The sequence below is a fragment of the Microtus oregoni genome, unplaced genomic scaffold, assembly GCF_018167655.1.
Source record: "Microtus oregoni isolate MIOR12 unplaced genomic scaffold, Mior012 000002F_ref0000024, whole genome shotgun sequence".
Lineage (NCBI taxonomy): Eukaryota > Metazoa > Chordata > Mammalia > Rodentia > Cricetidae > Microtus > Microtus oregoni.
Window position 1 is genome coordinate 30,108,155 of NW_024543061.1, and position 26,364 is coordinate 30,134,518.

Here is a 26,364-nt window from a genome sequence, read left to right on the forward strand (position 1 = left end):
TGTCAAAGAGGAGTTTGACCACAGCAGAGTCTCTGAGTTGGTTCTAGGCTTGCTAGCCTCTCCCCACTTGTGCTGTGGAAAGAGTGATTTTGCCCCATAGTTGCAAAGTCCCTTTGAATAGATGACCCAGGCTCTGTGAGCAACACTGTCAGCTCCTGGCAGCCTGGTGCAGCCACAGCCTTATGCACTGGCGCCTTATCTGGAAGCCGGTCCATCTTACAGTTTCCAAACTTTCCCCACAGCTGCCAGCCGCCATTTCTATAGCAACTGATGCCCTTTGCAACCGGGGTGGGGGGAGTGCAGAGACCCTAAGCAGAGGAGAAAGGGGAGATGAGCTGCACAGACAGGTGATAGGTTGACAAACCCCAGAAGAGGATGGGGCCTACCGTTTATGCTGCTCTGTTGAGAGCCTTGGCAAGCACCCTTTGACCATCTTGTTTGATTTGATGTGTGATCTCCTGATGAAAGGAGAGGAGACAGAACACACTTGGTCAAAGCCACCAGTGAGGCACAACTCTAAGGGTCAAGGAGCTGGGGATGCAGGAAAATAGCTGAGCCTCATTCAGGCTTACTCTGTGTGCCTCCTGCCCCTCCCTTCTTCCTTGGAAAACTCCTCCAAGGAAGGGTGTTGCCTGGTGTTTCTGGCAGTGCTCTAGGAGGCAAGTTCCTTAAGCGCTCAGTGCTTACAGGAGAGGAGTGATTAAACCAGGTTAAATGTGATGTGCCTGCGGCATTTGAGGGCGGGACTAAAACTCTTCCCGTTTCTTTCCAGTTGGCCATGGGCAGAGTGAAGGAGAGAGGATGGTGGTGTCGGACTTCCAGGTTTTTGTCAGAGATGTGCTGCAGCACGTAGACACCGTTCAGAAGGACTACCCTGGGGTCCCTGTCTTCCTCCTAGGCCACTCTATGGTAAGCAGGTCAGAGAGAAGTTCAAAGCAAGCCTGGTCCCTTCCTGCCCCACTAGCCTCAGCCCGGATGGAATGTCCTTTTCACAGACCCTATCTGTGGAGTCCCCTGCACCCCCAGCACTCAGAAGCTGAACTAGCTCCTGGATGTCCTCATGCTCAGGGCTGGATGGATGACAGTGAGCAGGAACATCCCATGAAGCAGACCTGAAAGCAGTTTGAGTCCCTTTCCCTCGGAGATCTCTGAGCTCCAAGAACCAAGTTTAATCTCAGAGGACACCACCACAGCAGCCCCCAGGCCATTCCTTCCAGCAGGAAAGCTAGCAACAGGGGTCTGAGAACTGCTGAGACCTAGAGGGCTGCTCTGCAGGGCACCTCCTCACTGCCTGGCCCCTGTAAATGTTGGAGATTACAAGTCTTTCTGTCAATTTCCTCTGGGCTTCAGACAAACAAAACTGCCTCTGCTGCTTCCTCCTCCTCCTCCTGCTCCATCCACATCAGGACTGGTTATTCTTCCTGGAACTTAAGTTTTGGAATCATTACTGAACACACACACACACACACACACACACACACACACGTATCTATCTATTACTATCACTGGATTGCCCCCTAAAGAAAGGAAACAACACATTTGTCTGTCAGAAGAGATGAATTGTGGGTCTGCTAGCTTTGGGCCTGAGACTAGAAAGCAATACATTGTACATTTGTAACCCACAAGCAGGGAACCTTCTTTGCATCTGTCTGAAATATTTGGCTTTGGAAAACCCAGAGAAGAGAAACGTGCAATCAAACCCTACAGAGTCAGGCACCGTGGCTCACTCCCATAATCCCAGCACTCTGGAGACTGAGGCAGGAGAATGGTCATGAGTCTTTGGCTGTCCTGGGCTATAGAGTAAGACTCTGTCTCAAAAAAAAAAAAAAAAAGGAGCCGGGCGGTGGTGGCGCACACCTTTAATCCCAGCACTCGGGAGGCAGAGGCAGGCGGATCTCTGTGAGTTCGAGGCCAGCCTGGTCTACAAGAGCTAGTGCCAGGATAGGCTCCAAAGCTACAGAGAAACCCTGTCTCAAAAAACTAAAAAAAAAAAAAAATAGGAAAGGGGCGAGGGCAAGAAAAGAGAAGGAGGGAGAGGAAGGGGGAGAGGAGGGAGAGGGAAAGGGGGAGGGAGGGAGGTAAAGAGAGAAGCAGGAAGGAAGAGGAGAAAAGAAGGAAGGAGTGATCTGCGTGCCAGTGGATGGAGTCTGCTCCAGGTCCACACACATGCTCTTGGCCAGCATGGAAGCAGGTGAGGGGGTCGGGGTCACGCTGGTTAGAAGCTGGTGCCACTCTGTTCTTTTTGCCTTGCAGGGCGGTGCCATCTCCATCCTCGCGGCTGCAGAGAGACCAACCCACTTCTCTGGCATGGTCCTGATCTCCCCTCTGGTTCTTGCCAGTCCAGAATCTGCATCAACTTTCAAGGTAAGAGGACACTGCAGTCTGTAGGGACCCAGAAGCTTCTTGAGTGTGATGCACCCCCTTATAGCTGGAGTCTGTGTCAAAGGCCCCACTGTTGTTCCTCAGCTTCAGACACTATTGTGTGACGGACTGACGTCAGTCACCAGGGCTTAAGTTGAAGTCAGATATGTCTTTCCCCTCAACACAAAAGAAAAGGCTTCCTGTTTGTGCGTGTTGTGCTGGCCAAAGTTAAGAGAAGGAAAGGTTACAGTTGTTCTCGAGCTGGCGGAGCCACGTTTGCTGACAAGTCCCACGCAAGTGTGAGCTTCTGTACCCGAACGTTTGCCAGCCTCAGCAGAACGTGAACTCGGAGTGGAGCGGCAGCTGTGGATCCTATTCCCGGCTGCTCCGTTCCGTCTCTGAGCTCTTCCACCCTGATGAACGGATGCATCGTTTTTGATTGTGGATATAACGTGCTGTATAACAGTTTGCTGCTGTTGCTAGAACTTTGACCCCTTTTGACAAGGTTAACGAGGCAAGGAAACACCTAGAACTGAATTTAACCCCCACTCCAAAAAAGGAGCCAAAGCCAGTCTCTCTGAGGGACTGCGAATGTGGCCTCGGTGCAGATCTGTCCTTAGGAGAAGCACCCAAGGAGTACCCCAGCCCTGGCAGAGGCTGCTGTGGCCTGGGCCAGCTCTCAGGATGCTTGGAGGGGAATGAGGGTGAGGTGATGTGTCCTGGGTCCAGGTGCCCTGGGCAGCCTATATTCTCACCATCAAATAATGACAGGAGGCTATTTCAATACCAGTGTGGCCTCTTGTTCTCCAGTCTCTTGGGACCCACCCAGTGGAAGCTGGTACTTGTCTGTGTTCCCAGGCTGCGCAGTGGCATCATGGAAAGGTACAGAGGCTGTGGCCTTCTTCACATCTGCCCTGGTGGCTGTGGTTTTATGGGGCAAGGCCAAGTTAGTCTGAGGCACTGTTCCAACTCGAGTAAGACAGAGGTGAGAGGGGAAGGCTCTACTGTGTCCTGATGGCTTCATTCTGGAGGCCTGTGCACCAAGGAGTCTCCAACTGTGTCAGGAGTTGCCAAGTGGAGCTGTGTGTTCACCCACACAGTCCCAGACTAGGGAAGAGGCAAGACCCGTGTGCTAGGGGTGGGGACACTGAGGCTTGGGAAGGGGTAGTTAGCCAGGGTTAGCGAGTGGGAGATGTGAGCCCCGGTGGGGCTGCCCCCACAGAGAAGAAAATGGATGTTTCCCCCTTAGAGACAATCCACAGAGCCTTTTAGATAAAGTGCACCACAGCAGCTGTGCCCAGAGGAAGGCCGCCAAGGTTTCCTCCCAGGGTCCCCTAGGGCTCCGTCTAGGACCAGCAGTGGCCACACTTCTGAGCTGGTGACCTTTCAGGCTTGGTACTAATAGATCACCTTGTCAAATCAGGAGCCGGGGTCTCTAGGGGGACACAGGTCTCCTCTGATTTACCAAGACAAATTAGATTTCCCCTGGCCTGCCAAGGGCCAACCCCACCCATGTCTCTTGCTGCCTTCAGGCTTCAGCCGGTATTGTCTTGGACTGGCACAAAGTGTGATTCCCGGTTCACCTGCTTGGGTCATGCGGCTGCTCTCCACACACGGCCTTCTCCTCAGACAGGCTCCCTGAGAGGGACTCACCGCATCTTTTTTTTTCTCAGTGTAGTTTTAAATATTGAAGAATAATTCAGAATTCAAATACTAAAAGGTGGGGAAAGGTATGGAGAAAAGCCTGCCTCGGGGAGCGAGCAGCAGTCATGCTAACAGAGCTCGCTTAGGAGATACAGTTGGTGTGCACATGCGTCGTTTGTTCTGGCTGCAGATGGGGGCTTGTTCCACATATCATGGGGAATATTATTACGTGTTCCTTTGGTTGATCTGCTTGTTCTTTGAGGGGTTTGGTTTGGTTTTGTCCTTTTTATTATATGTCTTGGTGATCTTTCTTCATCAAAATCTGAATGGAATTTACCAACAGGTTCAGATCCTGGCTTAGAGCTCCCGGAGAAGCAAACACTAGTCCCCCCTGTCCCCCCCCCCCCCCCCATTTCTAGTCACTTGCTCCTGTGAGCCTCACAGATGGACTGTGCTCTGGGAAATGAAATGGAGGTGGGGTTCACAGGCAGGGGATTCTGAGGGGTGGAGGAGGTGAGGACTCAGAGTTGAAGGGTAGGGATGGAGGAGGAGCTTCCCCACTTGTCCTGGGAATAGCCCCAGAGCCAAACGGATCCTGAGCTCACTTAATGGCGCTGGCATGCAGCTTGGTGGTGGGCATTGGCCTCCGGTGAGTGAATGTGGGACCCACACAGCAGAACCCAACACAGGAAGAGAAATCCCGGGTCCTCAGACTGCATCATCCAGCCAGTACTAGCCTAACCTCAGCTGGTCCCAGATAACACATCCGTCTTCCGTCTTCGTACGCATGTGGGTGTGGAAGGTGACCAGCTTCACCCCTGGGATGGGAGGGTGCCCAGTCACCACCATCTGCTCTTTCCACCGAGGCTCTGTTCGGACAAGCTGGGATATATTTAGCCTGAGGAAGAGACTGGGGACAAAGACAGCAGCGCCCAGCGCTCTCTGCTGAGGAAGTGGTTTCACAGGGAAAACGGCAGCAGCAGAAATTTAGAGACCAAAATTGCAGAGAACAAGTTTGAGCCGCTGCCCTGGCTGTCGCCTCAGTCTCGCGTGTCTTCTAGGATCTCTGCTTTTTCTAGGAGCCTCAAGGAAAGCAAAACTCCTAGGCAGGACTGGGCTGGGGCTACCAGGACTGTCATGAGTGGAAACCATGTCCCTGCCTGAGGTCCCTGGAGTCCAGAGAAGGGCTCTGCAGGGTCCCTAGACAAAGTATGGAGAGGGGCTATCTCCAGGAGCCCCTGTGTCTCCCAGAGAACACCAGCTGCTGGGACAGGAAGTGACTCCTAATTCACAGGAGAGGAAATGAGGCCATTGTCTTCCTCAAGGTCAGCTTGATTGCTACTGAGCCAGGGATCCAGCCCCCTTTCACCCTAAACCGTGACCTCGGTCATCTTCCTGTGACTAGATCCTACTTCCCATCTGAACACGCCAAGCCTGTTTTTGGCAGTGGACTCCATCCAGTGAGCTGGGAAGAGTATGGAGTGGAAAGGGAATGGGACAGGGCTGCAGGTAAGTGGCCTGGCGGGGGCCAGTGGGGCAGCCACCATAAGCTCTCAGTGTGACTACCCCTCATGGGCACCTGCTCTCTGAGAGCTGGGGCTTAGATCTCCAGACCTGTGTCTTGAAAGCAAGCTCTCCACCCTGGAGTCATCTGAGTCCCTGGAAAAACATGGGACGGCTACATTTCTATTGCACGATTGCCTGGCGAGCTGCATTCCTGCCCAGAACGACCTGAAGCGACCCTAGAAAGCCTTGCCAGATCACAGATGCGCCATCCCATGGCCTCCTGAATGCAGTACAGCTTGTGGGAACCACGTCAGAGCGAAGGGGGGGCCGTAATTACTTCTCACAGCAAGTTCTTCACAGGCAGAAGCTTAAAAATGATCGCAGGAGCCGTTAAGGCCTTTTGATCAATAAAGGCATTTATGCATGTCTCTGCTGTTTACAGTGACGGGCACTGCAGTTGATTCAGAGCTGTCCCCAGGGTGTGACAGGACTCAGGACACCCCCTCCTCCAGGCCTTGCTCATCAGGAGAGCAGCCTGTCGTGGGAGCGGAGTTTCTGTTTATAGGGGCTGCATCATGACCGGCAGCTCAGCCACAGAGCTAGTCATGGGAGCACACACCTGCCATCCCAATTCTCCGAAAGTGGAGACAAAGAGTAGTGAATTCAAGGCTAGCCTGAGCTACCCTGTGAGCTCATGTCTCAAAAAAGTGCATAAAAGTTTCAGGTCATACAAGTCTCCAGAGTCCCCACTAGGGGTGCTGTTTGCTTCTCATTCAATTGAGAAGCAAGGACCAAGGGCCAAACTCTGCAGGGGTCAGTCTTCAGAAACACCCCAAGAATCCTTAAGGTGGCCTTTACTGACCCCATTTGACAAATGAAGAAACCATGTGATCCAGACATCACCCCTCCTGGAGCTTACCCATAGGAATCCCAGTTGGCTTATCACAGAGACATCTGCACACCAGGTTCGCCACTGCGGTAGTTGGTGGCCAAGATATGGAACCAGCCTTGATGCCCATCACCAGATGACTAGGTAAAGGAAGTGTGGTCTGTTCACACAACGGCGTTTTACTCGGCCCCAAAGAACAAAATTATGTCACTCACAGGAAAGTGGATGGGCCTGGAGATCATTATGTGAAATGAAGTAAACTAGACCCAGAAAGACAAATGTCACATTTCCTCTCATATACAAGACCTGCAGCATACACACACAGCCACACATACTCACACAGACTCATACTCACATATACACATACACTTGTACATAGCACACACATACACATGCAACATAAACACATGTACTTATGTATATGCACATATGCATGTACACATATACACAGGGTTGTGTCTACCACACATACACAGGTATATGCAGACACATATAATCTGAAAAGGGGTACTATTGAAAAAAAGAAATGAGTTCAGTAATAAATAAATAAATAAATAAGGGAATGTGGGAGCAGGAGAGAAAATGGTGTAAATAGGGGCAAAATACATGGTCTACCTGAATGAAATGTCTACAAACCCCAGCAGGTTTTATAATGACTATATGCTAACATATGCTAATAAAAGTTGTTAAAGAGAGTTTCTCAAGGATTCAGCCCCACAGTTTACACCCAAGTTGACTAACTTGAGTCCAGCTTGCCTGTTGGGATCGTGGGGAAGGCAGGCAGCTCATAGTCTCCTCTTCCTGAGCTGGGTCCACGGCTATCTCCATGCCTACAGGACAATTTGACGTACGTGAAGAGCCCTATTGAAAAGGCAGCTGAAGTGACGACTGCTTGGATACCGTATGCCTTCCACCTGTGGGTGAGCACAACCCCACTCTCCACCTCCTGGGGAAATCAGGAGCATGGCCAAGGCTTACAGATGTGATCACAGTTGCTTTCCAGGAGCCATCTAGCAACCTTGACTCCTCGCTCCCCAGGTTGTGGGATCTACTGTGGTGCCGCCTTTCTCTCTGCCTCCTCGGCATTGGGCCCCTGTCTGCCGCTCATCCCTCTTGTCCTTCATCCCATCAGCCCCCTTCCACTGCAGAGGTCTTCCTTCTCCCAGCCTCCATCCCTGCTGCCGTGCAGGGTGGGGAAGGGCCTCTCGCAGATGCTTGGTGCCCTGTGTCTCAGGAACAGCCCTCTGCCTGCCTTGATTTCCTGGTGGAAGCAGCTGCTAACGTACCTAATCTCTTTATGCCCTGTGGTGGTTGTTGTCCAAAGGCACGCTCCCCTCTGAACGGGTCCCATTAGAAACCTTATGTAGAGCTTCCAACACATGTTAGAAAGTTGGTGACCAGCACTGGGCAAGCATCAGCCTGCCCAGCAGAAGGGGCTGGTATATGCCTCCTACTCTGCCTGTGCGCTGGGGTCAGTGAGGTTTCAAGAGATTCAGGTGAGATCTGCTGGGCCATACCTGGGACCAGAAGTCAGAGATCTTGGGGTGGCCTGGATATGTGTGAACCCTGGTCCTCAGACATCACTGTCTTTTGTTTCTTTTTCTGTTGCTGTGATAAAGAAAACTATCCTGACTAAAGCAACTTAAGGGAGAAGGGGTTTATTTAGCTCTCAGCTCCAGGTTACAGTCCATTATGGTGGCGAAGACACAGCAGCAGAGGTCGAGGGAGCTGGTTACGCTGCGTCTGTAGTCAAGAAGCAGAGCACAGCAAGGGAAGCTTGCTAGTGCTCCCTAGTGCTCAGCTCCCTTCTCCATTTTAAGCAGATCCTAGGAAAGTCCCGCCCACAGGAGGCAGGTCTTTCATCTTCATTATAACAACCAAGATAGTCGCTATCAGACACCCCTGGGGGCTGTAGCAATGAAGAAAATTCCTATCAGACACCCCCAGGGGCTATAACAACCCAGACAGTCCCTATCAGACACCCCCAGGGGCTATAACAATGAAGACAATTCCTATCAGACACCCCAGGGGCTATAACAATGAAGCAGTCCCTATCAGACACCCCCAGGGGTTATAACAATCAAGATAGTCCCTATCAGACACCCCCAGGGGCTATAACAACCAAGACAGTCCCTATCAGACACCCCCAGGGGCTATAACAACCAAGACAGTCCCTATCAGACACCCCCAGGGGCTATAACAACCAAGCAGTCCCTATCAGACACCCCCAGGGATTATAGCAATGAAGACAATTCCTATCTGACACCCCCAGGGGCTATAAGAATCAAGACAGTCCCTATCAGACACCCCCAGGGATTATAGCAACGAAGACAATTCCTATCAGACACCTCCAGGGGCTATGACAATGAAGACAATTCCTATCAGACACTCCCAGGGGCTATAACAACCAAGACAGTCCCTATCAGACACCCCCAGGGGCTATAACAATGAAGACAGTCCCTATCAGACACCCCCAGGGGCTATAACAACCAAGACAGTCCCTATCAGACACCCCCAGGGGCTATAACAACCAAGACAGTCCCTATCAGACACCCCCAGGGGCTATAACAACCAAGACAGTCCCTATCAGACACCCCCAGGGGCTATAACAACCAAGACAGTCCCTATCAGACACCCCCAGGGGCTATAACAACCAAGACAGTCCCTATCAGACACCCCCAGGGGCTATAACAATGAAGATAGTCCCTATCAGACACCCCCAGGAGCTATAGCAATGAAGACAGTCTCTATCAGACACCCCCAGGGGCTATAGCAATGAAGACAGTCCCTATCAGACACACCCAGGGGCTGTCTCACAGGTGATTCTAGATGCTGTCAAGTTGACAACGAATAAATACTGTCACATCACCACCACACATGCAAACCCCTCTTTCATAGTTTTCTCTTCCATCCTTATCCAGGAATGGGGCATCTCCATTCTCTCTCCAGAGTTGGCTCGTACCCAGATCTCCCACTGCCACCAATATACTGAGACACTTCTGTTCTCTGGGTGGCATCCCGTGGGGCAGACCCTGACAAAAGGCTGCATCCCTGCGGGCTATGGCCCTCATCCATGTCTGTGAGTGGGCAGCCAGTCCTGTTGCTAGGACACCAGCATCTTCATCTATACAGCCAGCACTGGACATTCATTGTTAGGAGTTGGTGCTTAGGCAGTGTACTCCCCCATCCTGAGGGCTAGCACAGTAACTCCAGGGGGCAGGAGCGACTGTGTTTGAGCGGCCACTATGGCATCACCTCCCCCATACAGGCTGAGGCCAGGCCCGGTGTGTTCCCACCACATCTCCCCACTGGGCTTTAGGCTGCTGGGGAAAAGAAAATGACTGTCAGGGCACAGCCTCTGTATTGGGAAGGGAGGTGAGGCCACAGTCCACTGTTCATCTCTGTGGGGGGACAGCCTATTTTAAAGTAGCACATCTCAGGAGGTAGTGACCTCTCCCTCAACCCCTCAGTTTTCTCAAAAAGCTTCCTTTAGCTGCCCAAATGTTCCCCACAAATGGAGGAAGAAGACTGCTGGCTAGCAAGAGGAGACAAGAGATGTTTTCACTGTAGTTCTCCCTTGGAGGCAGATTGCCTGGCACCAGAGCCCCTCTCTGCAGCCCCTTATGGAACTAGAAATGGCTCCAGCCATCCCAGTCCTTGTCTCCATCTTGAATGTCCTTGTCTGCTTGAGAGCCTGGGGTGGAGGCCGCAGTACCTGAAGGCATCCTGCTTTGGTTTAGGTGGGGCCACAGCAGGTTGCCCTGTCTGTTCCATGAGCAATACTGAATAGGACTGGAAGCTCTTTGCCCAGGGCCACATGGAATCAGGTGCCATGGCAGCAAGAGAGGGATCTGATGGTGGAGCTGTTGAAAGGGAAGAGGCACCATGTGGTTTCTCTCTGTTTCAGGCCAGTGCTAAGGCCGTCTCTGTCCCTCTCTCTACTTTGCTGTCCCTCTTTCCTGGTCCTGTCTCACTGTCTCCCGTGAATGCGGCCGAGAGCGCTAATCTGTACCATATATAAGCACTCAACCACTGCAACCACGAATGATCCCTGTGGTGACACGGTAGACGGTCAAGCGGTCTATCAATTGATCCATCCATTCTGCAGGAAGGATTTTGCAGTGGGTTGCCAGCTGTTCCCTGGCTTGTGGCTGTGGCAAAAAAAAATCATTTGGATCAAGCAGAAGGGGACAGTGCCTGGGATAGTGGTATAAGCACACCTGTCTTTCTGTAGCCTGGGACCTTGCTGCAACCTCGGAGAATATCAGGGATAGAGGAGACCAGCCATCAGCCCTCACATGGATTCAGGAGCTGGGACGGAAGTCGTGGAGAACAGCAGAGTGTCTGGAAGTCAGTTCTATGAAACTTGCTGGTAGTGTGAAGATTTCCCCATAGTAGTGCTGTTACCAGACTCCAGTGCTCAAGGAGGCTATGGCCCTGGACACCCCTTTGCTTCAGTCTGAGTTCATGAAGGCCACAAGGCTGCAGCCCACAGCTTCCTTGCACTTACTGGCTGTTTTTACTTTGTCCTTAGATTTTGTAACTTTTGAAAGCACAGCTTCCAACTCCAGAACTCAGGCTCCCAAGAAAGCCTTTGCTTCTTGTATTTTACAGATGTTTCCTCCAAGCGTTTGTCGGCGATTCCAGATCCTAATCCCTTCCCTTTCAGCACAAGTGCTGAGCTGCTGCATAAAACCCATCTCTTACACACACACACACTACACACACACACACACACACACACACGCACACACACACACACAAATCACTCATACTTCCACCCCAGATGGCTTCACAGAGTGAAAACTATTAACACTCGACACAGGGTGTACCGATGGAGTCCTCTTGTGTCTACACTGGACTGTCCGGCACTGGAGCCCAGGGCTCTGGCACCCTGACACAGTAGCAGCAGCAGCAGTTAACACCAGTGAGCTTTGTTTGCCTGGATGCCAAGGTGCGTCCAGAGTGCAACGAGCTAAGATATTCTCAGAGGTAGGAGTTGGCAGTGCCCTCTATGGATGGGCAAGATAGGGTGTTCAGAGTACACTACAGCACAGTGTCCTCTATGGGCAAAGCAGGCCTTACTCTGCCTGGTCAGAGGAGGCAAGTTGGCTGAATGAGGCTGGGGGAGTCCTGGCTACAGCATCATCTGGAGAATGTCAGTGGCTGCTGCGGGCATCAGAAGGAAGAGCTAGAACGCTCAGGTGCTATCATGGAAAGAGAGACAGGCAGAGAAAGGGAGGCACAGTAAAAAAGGCAGGTGTGTTTCCAGTCGGCCCTGCTGACGACAGGGAGGCCAAGCCTCCATTGTCCCAGTATCCCAAGGTTCTAATATTTTTTTTTTTTTTTTACAAATGCTGGATGACAGTTAAGCCCTACTCAAAGGATCTAGTCAATATCACCTAGCAGAGGCTTCCCATGCCACAAACAATTCACCTGCCATCAAGAGACCAACCTGTGTGTCAGGCGCCCTCCACACCTAAGAACTCACTCTTTGCCAGCTCCTATGGTTCTAATTTCAGCATTTCACTTCTGACATAGCTTCTTTCGCCCGAAGTGTCTGCACTCATTGCAGACGTGAAATTAAACAGCCTCTCTCAGAATACAAACGTGCAAGACTGAGAATATCTGAGATCCAAAGGGGGGCTGGGCTGAGACCAAGTCAGGCTCATCGTGTTGGCTGGGCATGTATAGAATGCCAGGCTTTATCACACAGAATGTTATTAATCTTCCCTGTGGTCTGTTTGGGGGAATGACAGGGTCCCCACCGGCAGCTGTGCCAACAGAGCTCAGTATTGAGGTCCCAGCCTGTGTTCCTGGCTCACGGAGCTGGGAACCAGATAGGGGGCTCCTTCCCTCTGCCACAGGACTTCCTGTTCAGGCTGGTGATGGTTTGTTTTCCATGTGGTGGAACATAACATGCAAGCGATTCTCTCTGATCCAAGCTGCCCTGCTTTCTTTGCTCGCTGACAGCTGATGCAATGATTCTAACTCTGCTGCGTCGTTGTGGTGCCTTGGAGAAGGGGTGCATCCCAGGGCACAGCCTCATCAGTGGCTCTCAGAAGCCATTCACAATTACATCTGATGCATGGTTATATCTGCACAGAATCCAGAGCAAAAAAACAGATGCGGTGGTCACACCAGCAGGAGAGCAGCCCTGCATCGGGGCCCTGCGTCCCGAGCATCAAGAAAGGCCAGCACACTCAGCAGGAGTGCCAGCTCCTTGCCCAGGTGGTACTCTAGCCCTCCAGCGTGGATGGCCTGCACTCATGACTCTCTTTTTACCTCCCTGCCCAGGTCCTTGCTGCCAAAGTTCTCAACTTTGTCCTGCCAAACATGTCCTTGGGGCGCATTGACTCCAGCGCGCTGTCTCGGAACAAGTCGGAAGTGAGTGCAGATGGACATTGGGGTGTTGGGAACAATACTCAGGTGAAGGCGGGGTCCAGGGAGATCTGACCTCGGCTCTATCCTCGCCACTCTGCTGCCATTTCTGGGTGGTAGGAAGATGGAGACACAGTGGAGTGAGAAGTTTTGTCCTTGTCTTGGGTTAGGGGAAGGTGGAGAGTCTGAGCTCCACTCCAGACAACCAGAGAACTGGATGGAGGACCTGCTGTGCGGTTAGGATGGAGGACGCTGTGTGGTTAGGATGGAGGACGCTGTGTGGTTAGGATGGAGGACACGCTGTGTGGTTAGGATGGAGGACGCTGTGTGGTTAGGATGGAGGACGCTGTGTGGTTAGGATGGAGGACGCTGTGTGGTTAGGATGGAGGACGCTGTGCGGTTAGGATGGAGGACACGCTGTGTGGTTAGGATGGAGGACGCTGTGTGGTTAGGATGGAGGACACGCTGTGTGGTTAGGATGGAGGACACGCTGTGTGGTTAGGATGGAGGACACGCTGTGTGGTTAGGATGGAGGACGCTGTGTGGTTAGGATGGAGGACCTGCTTAGGGGTCCCACTGCTGGGCTAGCCTGAGAACTTGCTGGGAGTGCCCACTGGTGGATTGATGGTGAAGGCTTGAAGAAGTAACCCTGGACATGTAGAAGATATCAGAATTACCCTGACAACTAAGCAAACTTGTTGCCACTTTTCTGCCTTGGTTTCTTTTCTTACCTTAGGAGCTTGAATCACAGGCTCCCCAAAGACCCTAAGCCCCTCCTCCAGGGTGGGGACTCTGGCAACCCCTGTGCCCTGGCCTGCTTTCCTGGGCAGTCAGACTCTGGCTTCCTGGTCGGGTTCCACCCTTGGGCACATTTAGGTCTGGGGTCAGAGAATGCCCTTGTCATCATGCTGGAAAGTGGAAAGCCCCCAGGCTTCCCGCCAGCTGTGTAAGAGACAGGTAGAGGGGGCTGGAGTGTTGCTCAGGGTGGAGAGCAGAAACCCTGGTTCCTGTCCTCAGCTCAAGGGGAAAAAAATCCATGCAGGGGCATTCCCGGAAACCTGAGGGCTTCGTTTCAGGGAGCTGTTCATCTTCCCTTAAACTTTTAATACAGCTTTACTCTAAAACCTGTAGTGACTCTCAAACCCACATTCTGGGGCCAAATTTAACTGCCAGGGGATGGAGAGGGTGAGCAGCTTATATGACCCTTAGTCTTTCTGAATGTTTGAAAAGACCCAGAAAGGCCAATGCCAACCAATGGACATCAGCTCTTAAAACTTGTTCCTTTTGCTGTGCTGGGCCCTTCATCCCACTCCGGGTGCCTTTGCTCTGTGATAGAGACTACTGCGTGAAGGGGGTTTCGTGGCAGGCAGGGACTCTTTGATCTGAATCTCAAATAATGGGCCCAGCTTGAATTGGTGCTGGCTGGTGAGCCCAATCAAAGAGGGTGGCAAAGAGGGGCTTCCCTTGGATGTCTGCACCAAACAGCCGGGTTGTCTATCTTCCTACATAAATGGCAAAGGGAAAGAAAGGAGGAAGAAATCGTTCAAGGCCCTCTCTTGAAAAGCAGCAAGTCATTTCTGAGGTCTTATGGAGAATGTAGGATACTGTGGAGGTGCTCTCAGGTTCCACAGCCCCCAGTTGCCTCTTGTGTGCTTTGGGCCAGCTGAGAACTTAAGATGTCTCCCTGCAGGGGACATGGGACTGGGGGTTCTGGGCAGCCTGGAGATCTCGGCCTTCGAGTGGCTGGAGCTCCCCCGGCCCCCATTCTTAGAGTAGAGTCTCTGCCTCCTTGCTGCCTTTCAACCTGTGCTGAGCATTAAAAATAGCCACTCCACCCACCCAAGAGAAACGGCGAGAAGAGGCCCCACCCAGCAGCACACAGCGGGAGTCTTGAGGCTCATCTTTGTAGGGCACATTGCCCATGGCGCCCTACAGTCAGGAAAGCCTCCAAACACCAAACAATGCTCCCCTAACTGGCCAGTGCAGGCTGGGGGACTGAAGGACTGAAGCTGGGCGCTGGGGGATAGCACAGGAGGAAAGGCGAAAGGGCAGAAGGTGGGGTTGGGAGAAGCAGATGTTTCCTTGGGTTTGTCGTGGCACAGTACTCTAGCCCACCCAATGCTGTTAGTGCCACTTTACATGGCCAGCCCTGAGTCTTGTTCTCTGTGGAGCTTCCTGAAGCTATAATCTTCCTTTCACATCTTCTGGACACCATAGCCCCTTCTGTCTCCTGGTAACCATGAAGTTATGGAAACCTACCTGGGTCAAAAGAAAGCAAATCACTCACCCAACAGCACAGTTAGAAAGTCAGGATTTGAGCCCGAGTTTATCTCTGGGCCAAATGCGCTTGATACTAACACATTGGGAACAAAAACATAACTATCGAGAGAGAGAGATGGGGGAGGAGGGAGGGAGGGAGGGAGAGAGACGGAGGGGGGGCTCTTTTATTGAAATCACTGAGCTACACAAACATTTCATGTGTCGGTCACCCTGCAGCCCACAACAGGAAGGACAGCATTCAGCCGGGTGTTGACCCTAGCTAGTCACTCCCTGCCCGTGCTTAGCCCATCTTTAGTCCTGACAACCATGAATTTTTCCAAAATGCTAGCTGAGCTGACTCAGTGCCGCTCTTTCTAGATGGGCGTGAAGCCCTGACTTCCACTCTTAGAGCCACAAGAGAGCCACACAGTGACCAGACCAAAGGATTCGGAGCCTCCCTCAGTTTCCCTGAATGACACATGTATCTCCCTCCCTCGTGTCCTTGCTGTAGTTCTATCTGGGACCTGCCTTTCCTTGACACTGTTGGTGCTCCTTCCCCAGAAGGTGCCATTGTGTATACAATGTCTGTGTGACCTCTGTGTGACCAGGAAATAGAAACAAAGTCAACATCAGGAGGGGCTGGGGCCCTGAAGCAGCTAAACCCAGGAGTAGACTTCTTTGGGACCTAGCATATTGGGACACTCCAGGGAGCAGGATGAAACCTCTGGGAGGATATTAATAGTGGACTTTGTACAGCAGGTGGGCTGGAGCCCACAAGGCCACCATCCCAAGCTCCTGGAAGAGATTAGCATAGATGCAACATGAACGTATTCAGAAGCAGCAGTTTGGGAGGCAGGAGCTGGTTCCTTTCCTTCTTTTGCCCCTTGCCTTCTCAGAGTCAAGACACCCTTTCTGTTTGCTGTACCACCTAAGGGTGACCCTCGCCTTAGTGCTTCTTCTCACTCTTTAGAGAAGAAAGCAAATCCTTGACCCAAAGCACATGGCCAGTTCCTTTACTTGCTTCTTATTGGCCAGGATATGATCACATGACCACATCTAACTGCAAGGGAGACTGAGATGTGTATTCTTTAAATGAGAGGTTATGTGCCCTGCCCAATGCCCAGGGCTCTATAAGGAAAACGGGAGTTGAGGCAGTAATGCCAGTGGGCCAGTAGACCTCTCAGTACGTTAGTTTCCCCGCCTGTATCACATGGGTAGTAAGCGCCTTGATTCCATTGTGAGGCATTGCATCTGTAGGAGGAGCTGAGATGGCAGCTGTTGAGCTGTATACACAGTGGGGTCCTGGATGGCACCCCAACACCTGGCTATGCCCATAGTGGTGTGTTTGTGATAGGTGGCCCAGCTGTTGCTGCCACTCTTACTATTGCCATCAAGACTTTGCCACCCTCAAGTCTAGGGTTCTTCCGGTGTCTCCATAACCCTCCTCCAGGTAGGACTCCCTGGAGTCCCTGGGTCCATGGCCAGATCTCCCCACACTGCCCCTGCACTGCTCTGTCAGACTCGAGTCCTCTCTTAGCCTGCTGAACAGATGGTCTGGCTCTGTGGGGTTCTCGCCAGCTCAGCTGCAAGAAGTGTTTAATCTGTCTCGTGCAGCTCAGCACAAATGGTCAGCTTGGTGGGGCTCAAATCCAGGATGCCAGGGTGACTGCAGGACAGCCTGTCCCTTCGTCCATGGGTCTGGAATTCTAGCCAGGCCACCTTCAGAGGGGTGGCAACAGAAGTGGATGATCTTAAATCAGGGTTCAGAGACCCCTGCCGTACCAGGCCCAGTAGCATTCCCTTCCCCTCACGTTGGTCCCACCATCTGGTTGTCCCAAACCTGCTCAGAGTCTACCTGCAAGGAGAAAATTAAGCAACAGGTGTCAGAGCTTCACAGCTATTCTTGGGAGCCTAAGAGACTTATGGGAGGGGGACTTCCTACTCCAACCCGTAATCCCCAGCCCTTTACCCTGTATAGAGACAGTGTTGGGAATGGGGACAAGAAAACCCTCTCTGGTACCTCAGAGCCGCTTGAGCCAAATAACCCGAGTAGAGGACACTGTGTTCTCGTGTTTTGGTTTTGTTTTGTTTGTATGTGTGTGTGTGTGTGTGTGTGTTTTAAACTTGAGACAAGGTCAATGTGACCTTGAACTTACGCTCCCCCTGCTTTGGCCAGGACTGGGGTTATAAGCATGTGTCACCTCCATGTTGCCGATTTATAAAAATCCACCTTTGTATTGGAAAATTTCTACAGACTTTTTTGTAGACAGTCAGCTCTCCATATCCTTGGACTCCATATGGGAGAATCCAAACAGCTGTTTCTTATCTGTCCTGCAAAGCCCAGAATTCCTCTAGTGCTGACCGTGGCCTTCATCTGAGCGTCTAGAGATGACTGAAGCATAGGGAAGGGTAGGTGGGGGCTCTGCTCAGACAATACGTATCAAGCTACCTGATCATCTCAGACTTTGGGGATTCTGAATCTGCTCCCCAGTGTACGCTGAGTCAGATTGTAGGAACTTAGGTCCGAGTGCAAAGGTTCTGAACCCAGTTTAGACCCTGGTTCTCCAGGAGCTGAACACATTGCCAGTCTCCATAACCCTTGGGCAGGCAGAAGGACACCCTCTTGGAGCCCACAAACTGACAGGCTCTCCTCCTCTCAGGTCGACCTATACGACTCGGACCCACTCATCTGTCGCGCAGGGGTGAAGGTATGCTTTGGCATACAGCTGCTGAACGCTGTCTCGAGAGTGGAGCGCGCAATGCCCAAGCTGACACTGCCATTCCTGCTGCTGCAGGGTTCTGCTGACCGGCTGTGCGATAGCAAAGGTGCCTACCTGCTCATGGAATCATCCCGGAGTCAGGACAAGACACTCAAGGTAAGGGACAGGAGACATGACTTCCCCGGAAGCACTGGTAGGGGGTTAGAGGCAAATGAACTCTGTGACAGCGCATTGGTCCCCAGCCCCTCGCTTCACAAGAGTAACCCTCACAGAGGAAGAGAATAATATGATGCTATGGGCAAGAGAAAGGCGTGCAGTTGGGCACAGGAGACACAGTCTTCTCTGAGTTTCAGGACTCCCTGCGATGCCCCAGTGCTCTGCACCTGTTCAGAGTCCACAGGTCCTGGGGCCTCAGGACACACAGGGACTGTGGGGTCAGGGAGTGCCAGTTCTGGGACACTTGGATGAGTCTTGTCTGCAAGGTCATCTGCAGGAGTTGGCCCTATGGTTGGGGGTCTCTGAGGACAGGCCACAACTTGATGATGTGACATGTTAGACACAGAGAACAGTCAGAGTACCTACCACTCAGTGGTTTTCAAGACATAGGGTCTGGGGTCCAGATATACTTGCCTTCTGTCCCATCAAACTAGGAGGCACCCCACCTGAGGAGGTTAGACCCTGCTGGGTACCAGTCAGACAATGTGGAACCCTGAAACTGAAGCATACCCACCCTCTTGCCCACATGGTTGGGCTCCTGGCCTGGGCAGGTGTGGGGTGGGGTGCCACAGAATCTGGACTACATCCTCACTGTTACAGAGACAGTTAGGTGACTTCAGAAGTGGTGGAGTCAGTATCTGAACCGAGGTCCTTGGGCTTGAATCTGCAGTCCCTCCCAACCTGCCACCGCTCTGGCAGAGACGTGTATCTTGGCAAATTGTCAGGGGCTTCTCAGTGGCAGAGCTCTGGCCTCGTTCAAGGGGCCCAGCTCCACGCTTCCAGGAGAAATTAGCTTTTCACTCGCTCAGCTGCTGTCTCTTGAGTGCTGACTTGGTGGAGGTCCTGAGGACAGTCTGACAAAGGCTCCCCTCCCCTGGAGCCTGTACTCCCATGGGTGAGCCAAGAGCAAATGGGTGCTCAGGACCGCTGCAGACAGGGCTCGGGGTCTGTAGGACAGAGGGATGCCAGAGCACTCCCTTCCCATGGACTTAGAGGGAGAGTAGCCATGGAAGAACACTCCAGACCAACCAAGCAAGGGAAGTGGGGATGGGGGTGGGAGGCCCTTGGTCTTGGCACAGGGAGCAGCTGTGAGAACAAGGCTGGCACAGGAGGAGGCGCTCATGAGAAACACTGTTCACAGCTGAGGTGAGGAAACAAGCGTGTCGCCTTCAGATGGGAGACGCCTGTGCCCGCTGGAGCACAGCCCCACCTAAGGAGCGAATGCCTGCACCTCGTGGAGGCTTCTGGAGGGTGGTAAATGTATCAAAATCAAAATGAGGAAGGCTCGGAAAGGCAAGAGTGGCGTGCACTATGGACATGTGTAAACTAAATCCCCAAAGCCTGCACTATAAACATTTAAATTTCAATTCCCAAGGCTGGGACAGTGAGGAGGGAGAGGCAGGAGGACTGGTAGGTTAGAGGCAAATGCAGTCAGGTGGCTATGTCCTGAGGTTCTGTAGCCCACTGAATAGTTCAGAAGAGGCATGTTGAGTGCTCTTAGCACAAAGAAGTAAAGGATATGTTGATTGCTTGACACAGTATTGACGGATGCTCCTGGGGCTTGGGGTCTCTAAAAGCAGGCGACTTCACCTCTGAGACAGGTGACCCCAGCAGATAGCAGGAAGAAATCCTAAGACAAATGGCAAGTAGCTAGGTCTCACTTCTGAAGAGGGCTGACCGAAGGGACATCCTAGTCAGCCACATAGTACAGGGTTTCCAAGCAATAAGTAGTTTCTAGACTTTTGGGACTATAGAAGCCAGGGGCAAGGGATGGGGCTGACCTGGACAGGCCAGAGCCACGGTGTGTTTGAGGGACACTGGTCTGCCTTTGGACACTGCTGGGAAGTCCAGAGTTATTCAAGCATCAAGTGGCTCTGAGTAGGGCAAGTGAGATCCCTGGAGACCTTGCCAAGGGCCACCGCTCTGGGTTGTGGGGAGGGAGGAGTAGAGAATGATAGGAAGTGGTGGAAGGTGGGGGCGTGAAGATGGGCAGAGCTTCCTGGCAGGAAGGTTCTGGGGATCTAAGCTGTACCAGCAGCCCTGGGAATAGCATGGAATGTCCAGACTGTGGCAGAATTGTAATTGTGATTAGAAAATGCTGGCTGGAGCAGGGCAGAGGCAAGCCATACCTGCCTTCTCAGCCACCAGCAGCCCCGGGGCGGGAGGATGACTTAGGGTTAGACATTTATGCAAGTCTAAGCAACATGGCAGTGCTCTGCCTGAAAATGAACTAGGGGAAACGTTGGGAATGATTGCCACATGAGCTCAGAAGTATGACATTGTGCACTCCTGTGCCCTGCCTATCCCCCACACAGGGTTAACTCCCTGGCTCTTCTGATTGCAGATGTATGAAGGTGCCTACCACGTTCTCCACAAGGAGCTTCCAGAAGTCACCAACTCTGTCCTCCATGAAATAAATACGTGGGTCTCTCACAGGATAGCAACGACAGGAGCTGGGTGCCCACCCTGAATGTACCAGCCAGGCAACCAGCTTGAGGTCTGGGGGAAGCAGGCAGAGGAAGGGCAGTGCTGACTGGCTCGAAAAAAAAAATAATCGCAAATTGGAGGGAACCCTAGTGCAATTTACTCTGACAAAAAAAGCTAATTTGTTATATATAAGGCTATGGCCACTGGCTCTACCACCTGAAAGGGTAGGCACTTTATGAAAGAGGAGTATATTTTCTACACAGAGACTGTGTTGGAATGTCCTATGAATAAACAATTCAGCCTCTGCCCACCTCTCCCAGCTCCCATGGGGTCCAGGGACTCTCTTGCAGTCCCATGTCCCAGCCTGCAATAATCAGAGGTCTCTTTCCTCCTCTCCCAAGCCTTCTCTGACGGGCTGTTCTTTGGCATGTGACGAGGTGGCCTGTGTCCCCAGAGCTAGCTCCTTAGGCTCATGTGCCCCTCTGAGGCACTTCCTCAAAATGGGCAGCCACCCTATGACCTGGTCAGCGACTTCTCAGATGGAAGTCGGGCTGTGGGGAGGGAGGGTGGCCATTCTCCCCACACAGCTCTTCCCCCTGCTGGGAGTTGGGTTACCCTCAGCAGGTCTGTGTATCCAGAGAGGCACCTTTTCTCAGGTCACTAAGTACCCCAAGCTGAGGAGGGTGATTTTAAAGATAAGCGTTTAATATATATGGTATATTCTAAAATAAAGATTATATGGGTGGATGGGTGAAGCCTGGACAGCTTTAGAAGGACTGGTATCCCACACAGGGCTGGTTTTCTGAGGGCCAGTCCCCTAACTGAAGACTGCCTGGCTCTTCTTGCAGAGAAAACACAAGGGACAGAGGACTGCGGCCTGGGCTGTCCCTCTGTCCAGAGCCACTGGGAGTTGTTTGCCAGTAGCACAGCTACCTCTGGTGGCAGAGGAGACTCTCATGAAGCCATGGTGCTGGCTGCCTGCCCAGGGCAGCAAAGGCACTCAGTGACCATCTGCAGACAAGGACCACAGCTGTCTGCACCCCATCACAGGTTGCAGCAGGATGGCCCAGCCAGGCCTCATAGAGGCTACCCTGGAACAGTGAAGTGCAAGCCCCTGCCCTCTCAGGTGCCCGCCCAGAGGCCCGCCCCAGGCCTCACTTAGCGCCAGCAATAACTGGGGCTCACTGCCCTCCTGGAGCACTTTCATCTTCACAGAGGGGCTTGCTGTTACCTCAGGAGTCTTGTTAGTGCACATAGGACCCTGGGAAGGGGCACTGCTGCCAGGGAGAGCTGCTTGGCTGCAGAGAGGGGAGAGTGGGCCCTCGATTCTCCAGGAAGCTGCCAACCACGGCCCTGTGGTCTTGGAAGGGCACCTGTCCACCTAGGTCCCGTCCTTTCCGGAGTTTATTCTAGGTCCTGGGGAGGGTTCTCTGCCTTCTCCAGTGGCCCTGACCATGCATGGCAGTCAAAAGCTGGCCATACTACAGGCCATAAGGACACTACGCCCCTCATCAGGGCCAAGCACTGCATGCAGGGAAGGCAGGGCCCAGGAGCTGTCCTGAGCCCCCTCTTAGCTCTGCATCTGTTGAGAAAATAAAGATATGAAAGTGTGCTAAGAGGGTCAGTCAGCACTCCAGGCTGCTCAGGGAGCCTGGTCAGCAGCAGACAGGCATGGGGTGTTTCTGTTCTCCATTAAGAAAATAAAAGGACCCCACTCCAAACTACTGTGCCCCTGGGCCCGGAGCCACCCAGGGCTGCTCCCAGAAGCACATGCTGACAATGCCACTTTCCAAACCACATGCCCCACCTGGGCTGGTAACTTTCATGCATGACTTCATTTACAGAGATGCGTGTGCATCTGGTTAAAGAACCCTTAACACTAAAAGGGGGCAAATGACCAGAAACTGGGACTGTCTTGTGAAACCCGGAAGAGGGGACAGGGACATGACTGCATCATGTCCTGCATGACAAAGTCGGGACCAGCACAGGACTGTCTGTAGAGAGCTGGGCCAGCCTTGTACAGGCTCTGCCCTTGGCTCTGGAGGAAGCTTGACAGGCTGGGCTTCATAGTCACCCCACCACCAGAATGCAGAGGTATTGGGGTGTGGGAGGAAGCTAAGACGCACAAGGCTTGGCCAGAAGAAGGCAGAAGCCAGCAGGGGGCCAGGAGAGTGCGCCACCCCAGGTGAAGGAGAGGGGAACCAGACCTGAGCACCTTTAAGAACATAGCACCTTCTCCAACAAGGATGGACTTAGTGCCTGAAAAGCTTTTTAGGAAAGGGTGCCACCTGCAGGTAGTAGGGTGTCTCAACGACTAAGTCCCAGTTCCACGGTAGAATGGGGAACCTTCTTTCCTCCACCATGGCCCCCTCAGCTTCTGGGTGTCCTGGGGACCACCATGAGAGCAGTCGGGGTGCTCTAATACCACAGGGCTCTACTCATATCCCACCCCCAGGCCACCTCACACTTCCCTCTCTCTCCTGATTGCTATTGTAACTTTCTAGGGATCACAGTGGCTCACTGGTCTGTTGCTGTCACCACGCTCAGTCACTCCCCATGTGTACTCTTAGTGGGGAACCTGTACCGGCTTAGAACTACTAAAGAAACCGATGTGCACTACAGCTCACCATAATAAACCATGTGCTTTTGGAGAGACCCGTGTCTGTGTGCCTGGCATCATGTTCTGTGTGTCAGCCCTTCCGCTAAGAGAACTGCTGGCCTGTGCTGGAAGTGTCATGCGCTAGTCACCTGATGTGAACTCAGCAGCCCTTCCAGGGCCAAATGCCAACTGGACGCCTCCCCGTCCGTTCCTGGGGAGGTCATGCTGGAGCACAGATTCATCCCCTCAGCACCTCCAGTGCTCAGGCAATCTTAACAGCTTGGTGCTCTGTTGTTGTCATGTTGGGTGCCCAGCATTGCCAAGCCCCATCTTCACCCATGTCTGCTCCCTGACTGAGGGGAATCCAGAACATCTATTGCTGGTGTCCCGGTCACCTCCCCTTGCTCCCCATAATCTCTTGACCTAACAGCTCTGATTTCAGAATGTCACCAAATTCAGACTGCCCCACTTTCCCCAGAACTGTCACTGTAACTGCTGGTGAACAGCAGCCTCCTCGGGCATCCCTATGCAAAGGCCACGGTGGCTCCAGCTCACTAGAGGCTGAGGTCCCTACTGATGAGAGTGGGTTCGAACTACATCACAGTCAGCCTCTCCGTGCCCTGTCCCTGCTTTCTCTCTCACTGCCCCCATGCCATTGGATATGACACACTGCTTTGTCTCCCACGTGGGTTGCGAGGTGAGAAGCACATGTTCCATCTGTTGTCCAGAGGCTCCCCAGAAATACTGTGTCATGGGGCTGTAGATGGAGGGAGAGAATGAATGGGAGGAAGGTCAGAGAGGAAGTAACTGAGCATCAGGGGTGAGAGAATGGCTGACAGTGAATGCAGGGGTCTGGGAAGGAAGAAGGTGAGCAAGGAGGAAAGAAGGAGTGTCAAAAATAAAACAGTTCTCACCTCAAAGAGGATAAAAGAGTTTGTTGTGGAGCTAACTAGGATTGGTGATGGCCTGGAAATGTGGATTCAGGTCACTCCAAATTCTATGCTCCAATGTTCAAGTTTCATGGAGTTCTTATAGTAACCGAACTAAGAAAGTCATTAATCAAGGCACTTCTCAAGTACCTTGATGGAAACATGATGTGCAGAGATGTAGTAGTTTGTACAGGAAATGCCCCCCGTAGGCTCTGGTATTCGTTGGTGGTGCTGTTTGGGGAGGCTGCAGACCCTTTAGGAGGTGGAGTCTTGCTGGAAGCAGTGTGCCACTGTGGATGGACGAAGTCATTCATGGTGCTGGAGGCCGTGTGTCACGTGGCCGTGTGTCACTGTGGGTGGACAAAGTCACTCATGGTATTTTATCACAGCAACCAAAAGCAACTAATACAGCAAGTTAGAGCAGACCAGGGCAGTCTCTACTGCAAGTGTCATGCTCCCAAGTTAGTGCACAGAGATGCACTCTTAGGAATGCCCGGCCTTAGCTTGGCTTGTTTCTATTTAGCTTTCCTTAAATTATCCCATCTAGCCCGGCGGTGGTGGTGCACTCCTTTAATCCCAGCACTCGGGAGGCAGAGGCAGAGGCAGAGGCAGGCAGATCTCTGAGTTCTAGACCAACCTAGTCCACATACAGAGTGAGTGCCAGGACAACCAAGACTGTTACACAGAGAAACCCTGTCTCAAAAAAAAAAAATGATCCCATCTACCTTTTGCTTCTAGTCTTTTTTTTAAATTTATTTATTTATTAAGGATTTCTGCCTCCTCCCCGCCACTGCCTCCCATTTCCCTCCCCCTCCCCCGATCAAGTCTCCCTCCCTCATCAGCTCGAAGAGCAATCAGGGTTCCCTGACCTGTGGGAAGTCCAAGGACTGCCCACCTCTATCCAGGTCTCGTAAGGTGAGCATCCAAACTGCCTAGGCTCCCACAAAGCCAGTACGTGCAGTAGCATCAAAAACCCATTGCCATTGTTCTTGAGTTCTCAGTAGTCCTCATTGTCCGCTGTGTTCAAGTCCGGTTTTATCCCATGCATTTTCAGACCCAGGCCAGCTCGCCTTGGTGAGATCCCGATAGAACATCCCCATTGTCTCAGTGTGTGGGTGCACCCCTCGCAGTCCTGAGTTCCTTGCTCGTACTCCCTCTCCTTCTGCTCCTGATTTGGACCTTGAGATTTTTGTCCGGTGCTCCAATGTGAGTCTCTGTCTCTGTCTCCTTTCATCGCCTGATGAAGGTTAATATTCAGGAGGATGCCTATATGTTTGTCTTTGGATTGACCTTCTTATGCTTCTAGGCTTTTATCTTTCTTTATTCTATACACCTTTCTTTTCTTCTGTTCCGTGACTGGTTGTGTGACTGGGTATCTGGTCCCTGCTGTCTTCCTCTCCTCCTCTTCTCGCTCCTCCCTCTTCTCGTTCTTCTCTCAATTATTCTCTCTGCCTGCCAGCCCCGCCTATTTTTCTCTCTAGCTATTGGCCATTCAGATCTTTATTAGACCAATCAGGTGTTTAGACAGGCTAAATAACACAGCTTTACAGAGTTAAACAAATGCAACATAAAAGAATGCAACACATCCTTGCATCATTAAACAAATATTCCACAGGATAAACCAATGTTACACATCTTAAAATAATATTCCACAGCACTTTGCTATAGACCTCAGAAGCTATCTTAGCTTTTGGTTGATGGAAGCCACTGGTCTTTTAGGTTAACTTATTTCAAAGGGTTTTGCCTATTAATCACAAGGATGTTTGATCAGAGGTGGGTAAGAAATGGCTATAAAAGAGGCTGGAGATAGCCCACAATAAATTGAAATTAGCCTCTGGACTGTTTCAGCCTCTCTACGGCCTTTGACGTTCTAATCAGCCATGTATAAAGTTCAGTGGAAAGGACAGCTTCTTTCCAGGAACTTGGGCTCACAGTAATGAGAGGGAAAGAATGAGGCGCTGGGGAAGGAGCAGTCTGCATGCACCCTTCAAAGAACAGAACAGAAATTAGAAATTGCATCTAGTACTTCTTTATAATAGGGCCACTTGCCTGTGGCATGGCCACAGCTGGGGAGGCTGGGAAATGAGACACCAGCCAGAGAAAGGAAGGGTGAGGGACTCGACAGAGTGGGCTATTGCCTATGAGGAGGCCTTCAGAGAGAGAAGGCATGGCAGTATGGGCAGAGGACAGAAGAGCGGGGCAGGGCCCAGCCAGCAGTGTCTGACAGATGGGACAAAGCTGCTCAAGAGGTAGGTGATGGGTGTATCAGGGTCTGGGAGAGAAGAGAATGCCCACCTTTCTGGGTACTGGAGGGAAGGAGACTGCCAGTCGGCCCATGCTGCTAACCATCCATTTTCTAGAGTTCTGGTTCTGCTTCCCAGGGGGGAAGGGGTCATATGAATGACTGGTGGAACCCCATCATGGCCTCATGAG

The 26,364-nt window shown here is 52.1% G+C and overlaps 1 protein-coding gene across 3 annotated transcripts in view; it reads left to right on the plus strand.

Moving 5' to 3' along the window:
- Positions 1-23,056, plus strand: part of Mgll (monoglyceride lipase) — a 102,443-nt gene extending 79,387 nt beyond the window's left edge. For 2 of the 3 annotated variants that reach the window (XM_041633698.1, XM_041633688.1), the window contains exons 4-9: positions 773-909; positions 2,254-2,364; positions 7,237-7,320; positions 12,698-12,787; positions 17,701-17,916; positions 20,321-23,056. In XM_041633698.1, the coding sequence (XP_041489632.1) occupies positions 773-909; positions 2,254-2,364; positions 7,237-7,320; positions 12,698-12,787; positions 17,701-17,916; positions 20,321-20,446 (764 nt within the window). In that variant the 3' untranslated portion in view covers positions 20,447-23,056. The remainder of the gene's footprint in view (positions 1-772; positions 910-2,253; positions 2,365-7,236; positions 7,321-12,697; positions 12,788-17,700; positions 17,917-20,320) is intronic. The other variant, XM_041633707.1, reaches the window with a different exon arrangement.
- The last annotated feature ends 3,308 nt before the right edge of the window (positions 23,057-26,364 follow it).